Source organism: Hibiscus syriacus, unplaced genomic scaffold (assembly GCF_006381635.1).
Source record: "Hibiscus syriacus cultivar Baekdansim isolate YM2019G1 unplaced genomic scaffold, ASM638163v2 tig00017959_pilon, whole genome shotgun sequence".
Lineage (NCBI taxonomy): Eukaryota > Viridiplantae > Streptophyta > Magnoliopsida > Malvales > Malvaceae > Hibiscus > Hibiscus syriacus.
The window spans coordinates 114,077-123,804 of NW_024062420.1; the positions used below are offsets into that span (position 1 = coordinate 114,077).

The window sequence follows — 9,728 nt, forward strand, 5'->3', positions numbered from 1 at the left end:
TAAACACCTGTTTCTGTATTAAGCTTAAAATTAAATGAAAATCGTATGGAGTGGGACCGTTCGTTGGTAGATATTGACATGAAAGGTACAAGATTGGTCGACATTGATTGACTTGAAAATCGTAAGGAATCATAGTTGTTCCGATAAGTTATGTGTTTAAACACTAATAATTTTAAAAATAATTAAACATTTATTTGATTAAAAATATTTATAACATAATACTTAAAAAATCAATAGCTTGAGTTTTATCCAGATTCCAAAAGACAAGTGGCAAAGGGGATGGGAGCAACTTTTGGGTGTTTTTAGCAACGGAATAATAAGAGTAATAAGAATCACATGAATTACCCTCACTGGGTCAGAGTGGGTGGCCAGTGGGCAGTGACGTGTTCCAAAAAGGTTGCAGCCTTTGTCGTCAAGGACATTTTCATTCCTCTCAACTTCATTAAACGATATTAATTCAATCTAATTACTACTCTCTCATAAGTGATTCTTGACTTCGAACGTTAATATAATAGAAATAATAAAGACCTAAAAGTTTCTGATATTTTCCCCATCAAATCAAAATCTTTTAATAAGCAATCTTCGGAGACATGCATTGACTAAATTCGAACTACCGGATATCATAAAAGGGGTAAAAAAAAAGCAATCATATTTAGGAAGCATCAGTCAAAGTTCATTTGCACGAAGCATTCAATTCCTTTTTCCTCTAACAGGAAACTCCTAAAACTACGATTCTCTTGGGGGTACTGGAATATTTAAGAGTGCAAAGGGCGTTTTATCTCTGAACCAAATTGTCAGCGAAATATTGCACTGACCATTGCCCTACAGCTCATCCTGCATACAAAGCACAATCATTAATCAATAAACATGTTAAAAATTCATTAGTTAAGTCCTGACATCAGAATAACTACTCACGTGTGCATCTTCCTTTGCCTCCTCGTCGTCTGATTTAGTATCAGAATCAGACTCGTGTCCTTCAGCGTCATCGACATCATCCTCTTCGTCCTCGGCCTGGGGAAAGAGGTAACACACAATAAGAAAAACCAAGACGACGGCAAATAGAGCAGTCGTATTTTTGAAAATGGATGTAGCATACTTACATCGGAATCAACAGGGTCATCCTTTGATTCCTGAAGATCATGTTTCCGTTAGTTATAAAGGAAAAACAGTAATTACAAGAAATACTGAAATTAGATGTTTCACTAGTCAAGAATACCTCGTCCTCTTTCTTTTTCTCTGCCTCCTCAAATGCTGCCTTCTCAGCCTGCAAAAGATAATTACATCAGCCAAATAGGACAAAACAGAATTATGAGACCACAAAATACAAAGATTCACATACATCCTTCTGCTTGCCCCATGTTTCTTCAGCTAGTTTCTTGGCATACTCTACATCATCGGCAACTAAGATGTTATCAAACATTGTTCCAGATTTCACCTGACAAAAAACAAACATTTATCTCGTTGTATGGTTCTAAAATAAGTCACAGTGATAAAAGGATAGGAGTAGACAAAAGAGTACCTGCCACAACTCAATACCAACATACTTCAAGTTAGGGAAAACATAGAGATCTGGGTCATCCTTGAAATCTATGGACCATAGAAGAGCATAGGAATAAATAAACAAACAATTTGTCGTTAAATAGAAAAAGAAAGAAGGCACAACAGAAGGGAGCAAACAAAAGACCTGGATTGTCAATCATTGGTGCCTTCCACTTGCCCTTGTAGTTAGGGTTCTTGATTTTCTGAAAACAGAGGAAGAATTGTTATAAGTTGCTAGTTCAAAAGCCATAATATAAGTTGCAATTAGGTAAGGATCTCACAAACCTTTTGCTTCCATGGGCCCTTGTACTCAGGGTTGGGAATTGTTGGGGCTGTCCATTCACCATCTTCCTCATCATCCCAATCTTCAGGCTGGGGTAAATGATTTTAATCAATAAATTTTAGTTCAAACAAGGTATACTATGTAATGATAATAGCATTCTAAAATGAAATAAATAACTACCTTCTTAGCATCGGGATCAGTAATTTCTTTGGGAATGTCATCATAACCCTATGGTACCAAAACACTAGAGGTTAGTTGCCTATTCATCTTCAGGCAGTACATATAATGTATCATAAGAGAATGTTTATTACCTCTGGCTTTTTGTCTTCAGGATCAGAGATGTATTCCTTGTCATCCCAATCTTCAGGCTGCCAATCATGCAAAAGTATTCAAGTTGTACTCCATATGAAGAAAAAAGCAAACCAAAAAAGATAATAACAATTGGGATATGGTATGACAAAGAACCTTCTTGGCCTCAGGATCCTTGATCTTCTTTGGTGGGAGAAGATCCCAATCAGAGTACAAGCTACCAGTTTGTTTCTCGACATTGTCAATAAGGATGATGTAGGTAGCATCCGGACGAAGAATGAATGTGTAAACATGAGTGAGTTGGTCAGTCTCACAAGTAACTTCCTTTTTGATCAAGTGGTTTGTCCCGTTGTAGGTAAGAATAGCATGTACTTTCTTGGTGCTGTAGCCACAGATATCAGGCCCAAACATGATGCTGCAGCCAACATAAGAAAAAAAGTCAGTAAATCTAACAATAATATCTATTAGAGATATGAATAGGTTAGATCACAGGGCATGAATAAACCTGTATGGGGTATCACCACCAAATTTCTTCTGGTCAACGTCACCACTGAGCAACTTCATGTAGCCACCACCACAGTCAAGCTTTTGTTCATGCTTCACAGAAAATTGGAAGACTAGAGTCTTGCCCTTGTTGTTAACTTCAGGGAACTCAGCTGAAATGGCATAGAACCGGTAGTCTTCACTGGTTTGAATACCTGTACAGATGCAGAGCCATAAGTAATTAACTTCAAAAATAGTCTTTATCTACACCAAGTTATGAGTGATTCAAGTCTTCCAGAAGGTTACCTTTGTCATTAGGATCTCCATTCCATTTTCCAGAAGTGTAGTTCCATTCCCCAGCCATGTTCTCATCTTTCTTCCAGTCAGATTTTACCCACCGACTTTCCCATCCATCTAAAGTTTCAAACAATAGAAAAACAAATAAGCCAAAAAGTTTGCAATCAAAGCTGTCTGAAAACAGAGAAAATATAAGTATAATTAAAGCAAACACGGCTTCCATTTCATATGTTTTCCCTCATTTGTTAAAATGAATACAGAACCTAATGACTGTAACAAGCAAAGTACGCTAAATAGGTACACATTTTGCTTTACTCTGATATGATATCTATAGATGCGGCTAAAAAGGATTATAACTTTTAACTATTTCCCTCTCACATTGCTAAAAAAGTTAGTTTTTAAGCTGATCGATTGAAACATCAGAGACTGCAACATCCACTGTCATTTCTCTAACGCTAGATTTATTATGGGAAAAATGCAGAACTAACTTTAAAAATCAGATTATCAGCTGATCTATTCAATCGAATTGCATTTCTAAACGTAATCAAGCATTTGAGTAAATAAACAAATAAAAACAACTCGATTGCCAAATGAAGCATAAAAATCACCGATCCGGAAAAATTAGATCAGGTTGAAAACCAAAACATCTAGAAAACATATTCAAGTGACAAAAAAACAAGCAGATCTAAAGGTTCGGATACCACGGACAAATCTAGAAAAGAAAAGATAAGAGAAATAAGTAATGAAAGGGTTCACCTTCGAAGCGCTCTTCGAAGAAAACCTCAGCAGAGGCTATGGCGACGAGAGAGAGGAGAATCAGATAGACAAAATTGGGGGATCGTTTGTTAATCGCCATGGCCGACCTCATGGAAGAGAGAAAAAGGTAGAGCTGCGAACTGAGAGGGTGAGCCCGAGTGTGTGTTCCTCTATGTACTCGTTGAATTCATTGGTTTCTGCGGTCGAGTTAAAAACGAGATAATATGGTTGGTTTTGACGTGGACTAATTATCGGACGACACGTCATTCGTTAGTGTCATTGTATTGACATGTCACAACACTATTGGGAAGAAGTTTCACATTACACGTATTTGTTCGCTTGTTCGGCTAGGGGTTTTAGTTGTAAACTACTTTTCTCGTCATTATAGGCTGATATAGCACAATTTTAGGCCTTGCTTGATATAAGGAAGCCCAAACTTTCATATTAAAATTGATTTAATTAATCACTAAATTTTAAGATGTTTCATTTAAATATTAGACTTTTGACATTAGTTTTCACTACACGTGGTAAAAGCGTCATTCGGATGAGTTTAGGTCGGGTCATTTCGAGTTAGGTTATTTCAAATTTATATTATATTTGATTTAATTTTATTCGAGTCAATCGGGATTGATTCAGATTAATTTCGGGTGTATAGTAATTGGATCGGTTTAAGTATCGAGTCGGGTTAATTTTTCGGTCGGTTGGTTTTCGTTTCATATCAATATTGGATAGATTATTTTTGAGTCGGTTTTGAGAATATTTCAATTTTTGTGTTTTTTAAATATAATTTTAATATTTTAAATAAATTTTTTAAAATTATCATAATATGACACTTGTGAATTAATGAAGGAAATTAACGATGTTTACGACTCGAGCACCTAAAGTGGTAACGTTTGTAATGTTAGGTATCAAGATCATTCACAGAATAGTTTTAGACACATTCGTAAAAAGTATTATAGTTTGGGCACTTATTTTATAAATAAACCTTGAATTAAACCATCATTTAGAGGTGATAATTTGACCTAAACTTGATCTTATAACACATGTTAGAGTTTGTAACTTGAATTTGATATTGATATGATTCGAAGAGTTTATAATGATAAATATTTGCTAAAATATAAAGTTTTCTATTATAAATTTCATTCTCAATTAAAATTTTCAATTATATGTTTAATGTTTAATTATAAATTTATTAGATTCTAAAAATAATACCTAATTAAATTTTCTAATATTTTTATTATGAATTTAATACATTTATTAAATTATGAACATTGTTTAAATTAATTTATTATTTAAAATATCTTTCATCTTAATTAAAGTGAATTTATATATATATTTGAGATTTGTGTTCCATGTTTAATTCAAGTTTGTCAGGTCTAATTTTCCCATCATTAAATTGTTAAATCATTAATACTTAAATGATGAGATAATTCTAGCCGTTTTATTCCTCTCTTTTTTCCTCTTTTTTTTCTTTATAATTTGTGTTAATTTTATTGATCAATCTAATTTTTTATTTTGTTTAATCGACGACAACACCAATTTTGATATTGGTTCTCGTCCGACAATTTTTTTTTTAGTTTTTAAATAAAAATAATTATATCTTTGTGACATGTTCTCGGCCTTTATGATACTTTATCTCTGTCTTTGTGACACGTTTTTTATGCCTTTTGGTAACTTACGATTTTTTTGCCTTTTTTCGTTTATCTTTTTTTCACAAGATTGAATTTGACACCACCACGACTGATCAATACGACACTTATTTGTTATCTTGTTGATCTTCTCTGCTTTGGACCCTCAAATTGATTTTGATACGTGTTTTACGCTCGTAGATAGTTTTCTCACTTTGCTTTACTTTGATTTGCAATTTGTCGGTGGTCTTTCAGTAGTTTCATCCCCTTTTATGGTTTGTTTGTCAATGCAGTCATGTTTGTTTGTATCTTTATTTTATTTTAGCATTGGTTAGGTTTTTTGATCTTTTCCTTTTATGATCATTATGTGATATAGGTGACTAGTTTTTGTAATACCCTCAACCCATACCTGACCCGGATACGAGTCCAGGATGTCACATTGACTATCAAAACAATATTCTAAAAGAAAATAATAAAAACATTTGGATTTATATAACTAAAATACGATAATATACATAGGTTTATACAAAATTCTTCAAAATGCTCAGAGCATACACAACTTAACAGTTTAATTACATGCCAACATTCATTTACATAACAAAATGACCTACTGATTAAGTTGCTTCTGATCTGATAGTTGCAGGAGTAATGTTGTCCAGCTGTTTAATCTATCTCGTCTACTTTCTCGGATCCTACGTGTGAAACACTCACACGCTAAGTCATCGACTTAGTGAGGCAATATAATAATGACAAGAAAATATAATGAGAATGCCAAAATGAAATAAAGTGCAATGAACATATGTATTTAATCGGTGCAATATCCAAAACCATGTTCCTACACATAGACTTATCACATTAATACTCATAAGTTCATATTAATCAGTTCACTAGCCCATGATACCATACTGAGAACCTAAGGTATATGAGTACTGTGAGGTTGTGTGTAACATCCCAAATTATGGGGTTAGTGACCAAATTGTAAAGTTTCAGAATTTGATGACTAAAGTAGAAGAATGAAGTAGTTCAATGATTATTGGATATATGATGAAGGTTATTTAGTAATTATTAAAGGAAATAAAGGGTAAATGGTCATTTGATCATTTAAGGAAAAAAATGTAATTATATACACGTGGAAAGGGAGAGAATTCTCCAGAGTTCTCTTCTCCTTTCTTCTTCTTCTTCACGTGGAAGCCAAGAGCAAAGGTAAGTTTGATTTAGCTTTTGATTTCTTGAAAGTTTTAAGTTGGATTTGAGTCTTTGAGGGTTATATAAGCTTAAGGAAAACTTATATAAGTTTAAAACACCAAAGAGATAGAATTAGAAAGGAATTTCTATTAAGGGTTTATAAATGAACTTTTGTTATAGAAAGGTTTTTGAAGTTCTAAAGTTGGATTTGACTTGCCATCAGCTTAATTAAGAAGTATTAAGTGTTAGAATTGGATTTGAAACATGTGGAAAATAGGGTATGATTCTTGAAATTCCTAAAGAGGAGAGGATATTAAGGTTAAAGATGAGATAAATGAATATTAATGAGTTTAATTATGTATATGAAAGTTAGGAATATGAAAGGGGTTGAAATATGAAGGATTTAATTCAAAAAGAAGGATTTTTCGGGTTCAAAAAGAGGTTCTGGGCAGAGTGCATCGATGCATATTCATAGTGCACCGATGCATCAATGTTAAAACCCAGAAATTGTTTGAAGGTGTATCGATGCATTGGTAGTGCATCGATGCACTCTTTTAAAATAAAAACATCGAATGCAATTAGTGAATCGATGCATAAGTCATGCATCGATGCATCCCAGTAATAATACAACATCGAATACATTTTATGCACCGATGCATCAGTAGTGCATCGATGCATACCTTCATTAAAAGATGAAATTGACTTTTCTCTTGGTCTAAAGAGTGAACCATTAGAGTATATTAGTTATAATACTAATATAGATCTATGTATGATGTGATATAGAACGTGATCTCGTTCCGGATCAATTGAAGGATTATAATCGAATCAAAGCAAAGCTAAGGTGAGTGCACATTCTCTAGTATATGAGGTTCAAGGGAAAATAAGACTTGTGATAAGTCTATTTCCAATAGTGAAAAATGAATTCATAGAAGTATGTATTTGTTATGATTTATATGTGTGCATGGGTATATGTGTTATTGATATGAATATGGTAAGTAAAAGGGATTAATGTGATGATAAGTTATAAGAATATATATAGGTAACAAGTTATGTAAAATTGAATTAAGTAAATATATGAAACTAGGATATAAATAATGTGAGATAAGTTATAGGGCATTGATATACGAACTATATGAAAGTATGTACATGAATATATGTATAAGTTTATATGTTATTCTATGTGATATATGATGTATATATGAACATATGTGAATAAGATATGACATGTGTTTACATGAAAAATGAGAAATGATATAATCCATATGAAATGATCTACGTGATTACATGTAATACGTGATTACATGCACTTGAGATAAATGTTATATGATATGAGATGTATGTTCACACATACATATGGTATGTGACAGAAGAAAAGGAACAAGTGATATGAAACATAAGAATAATGCCCATAGTATATGATATGAGAGCTATAGGTATAGTTGGCATGTCAAGAGTCGAGGGTTCTACGTGGTCCTTTGGGACATGTATGTAATTATGTGGAACCTATATGTAGTACTTCGGTACACTTATTGGAGCCATTGTATTATGTATGTGGTTCTTAAGGAGTAGTCCTTCGGGACATAGTAGTCCTACGAGACATATACAGTGGTCCTACGGGACGAATACTGAACTAAGGTTCGGTGCCCCATGAGGGAATTGATACGAGCTGTGGTGACAGCATTAGTGCACAACCTCAATGTACTCACATACCTCTATTCTCAATAATATACATGGGCAATTGAAATACAAACTTTAAAGTGAAAGTGGTACAAGAAGGTAAGTTTCGTATGTGCATGATATGATTATATATGTTATCGTGTAATAGATACATGCATATTGAAATGTCATGATCAAATATTTAGAATACATATTCATCGGATGAAATGGGTATTGATTGGGAAAAAATGTATGATATTATATGATAGATATGTTAATGATAATGATAGTATTTGTACATGTATGTGTTTTGTTATATGAAATGTTCTATGGTTTTTATTATATGTTTATATGCCTCACTAAGTCAACGACTTAGCGTGTGATTGTTTCACACGTAGGTTTCGAGAAGAGTAAGAGCATATGGAGCAAGACAGGTCAGTTCTCCTTACCAAATGTCAGATCAGAAAAGAGGTGAATAATACGTATTTTAATAAATAAAGTTTTAGTTGGTATGTAATCAAAAGAATATATTGTATAAGCTCTGAATAGTTTTGTAAACATTTTGAATAAGTTCAATGTTATAAAAGTTTTTAAATTACTCACTATTTTATATGAATAAATGTTTGAAAAGACAATGTGACACTTTGGACTCGTATCCGGGTCGGATACGGGTTGGGGGTGTTACATTGTGCACTATGTTGTCACCACAGCTCGTATAAATGCATCGAAGTGCCACGTAGAATTGCACCGAAGTACCACATAGAAATGCATCGTAGTTTCATATGTCCCTAAGGACCACGTAGAAAATTCCTTAAGAATCATATACATATGCTAGGGACCAAATATGTGTCTCAAAAGACCTCATACATGTTCCAAAGAATACATATATGTCCCGAATGATCGCTAGACCCTCTACTCTTGGCATGCCAACTATACCTATAGTTCTCATCTATATAGCATGGGCTTATCTCAATTTACATAATATATCACATAAACATATCCTTTTTCGTACCTTCATCACATAGCTCATATAACTTCACATACAAATTCATTTAAAACATATTACACAATGCACATAGTATGAATTTCTATTATATTTCATAATATAAAATGAATCATGCATCAATGTATTGACTCTAGACTTATCACAAGTCTAAAACTGGATACACTACTATAATCATGTTATGCATACGCACTCACCTATATTTTTTTTTGCTTTTCCCTCGATCGATCTTACTGGACAATTGTTCTGGAACTTGTTTAGGCTCTTAATCTACATAAATATAATTTTTAAAATGATTATCAGATGCCTAAACCTTGTAATTAACTTCTAATATCTTAAACAAATTTAAGGAATTTAATGTTTCATTTTTCCTTTAGGGGGTATCGATACCCCCAGTAGGGTATCGATACCCTCATGACATTCTGTAATTTTTCATCAAGGGGTATCGGTACCCCTCTGGGGGGAATCAGTACCCCTATGACATTCTGAAATTTCTCGTTTGAGAGGGTATTGATACCTATTGAATGGGTATCGATACCCCTAGCCCAGAAATCATGTTTTGAGCTCGAAAATCACTTCATTTTCAGCT

At 33.3% G+C, this 9,728-nt stretch overlaps 1 protein-coding gene across 1 annotated transcript; it reads right to left on the reverse strand.

Annotated features, from left to right (window-relative positions):
- Nucleotides 1-754: 754 nt before the first annotated feature.
- On the reverse strand, nt 755-3,823 carry LOC120208976 (calreticulin-like). Its single transcript, XM_039208079.1, has 14 exons — nt 3,668-3,823; nt 2,921-3,028; nt 2,637-2,829; nt 2,288-2,546; nt 2,134-2,190; nt 2,003-2,050; nt 1,825-1,911; nt 1,685-1,742; nt 1,520-1,587; nt 1,340-1,435; nt 1,217-1,264; nt 1,101-1,130; nt 916-1,011; nt 755-834 (listed from the first exon to the last, which is right to left on the reverse strand). Exons 1-14 carry the CDS (start codon nt 3,777-3,779, stop codon nt 823-825), a joined length of 1,272 nt encoding a protein of 423 aa, XP_039064010.1. The 5' UTR covers nt 3,780-3,823; the 3' UTR covers nt 755-822.
- Nucleotides 3,824-9,728: the final 5,905 nt, after the last annotated feature.

Coding starts and splice junctions, on each gene's coding strand:
- LOC120208976 (XM_039208079.1), bottom strand. CDS start 3,779: ATGAGGTCGGCCATGGCGATTAACAAACGATCCCCCAATTTTGTCTAT. Junction 2,051..2,133: donor CTGAAGACAAAAAGCCAGAG/GTAATAAACATT, acceptor TTGGTACCATAG/GGTTATGATGACATTCCCAA. Junction 1,743..1,824: donor AGGGCCCATGGAAGCAAAAG/GTTTGTGAGATC, acceptor CTCTGTTTTCAG/AAAATCAAGAACCCTAACTA.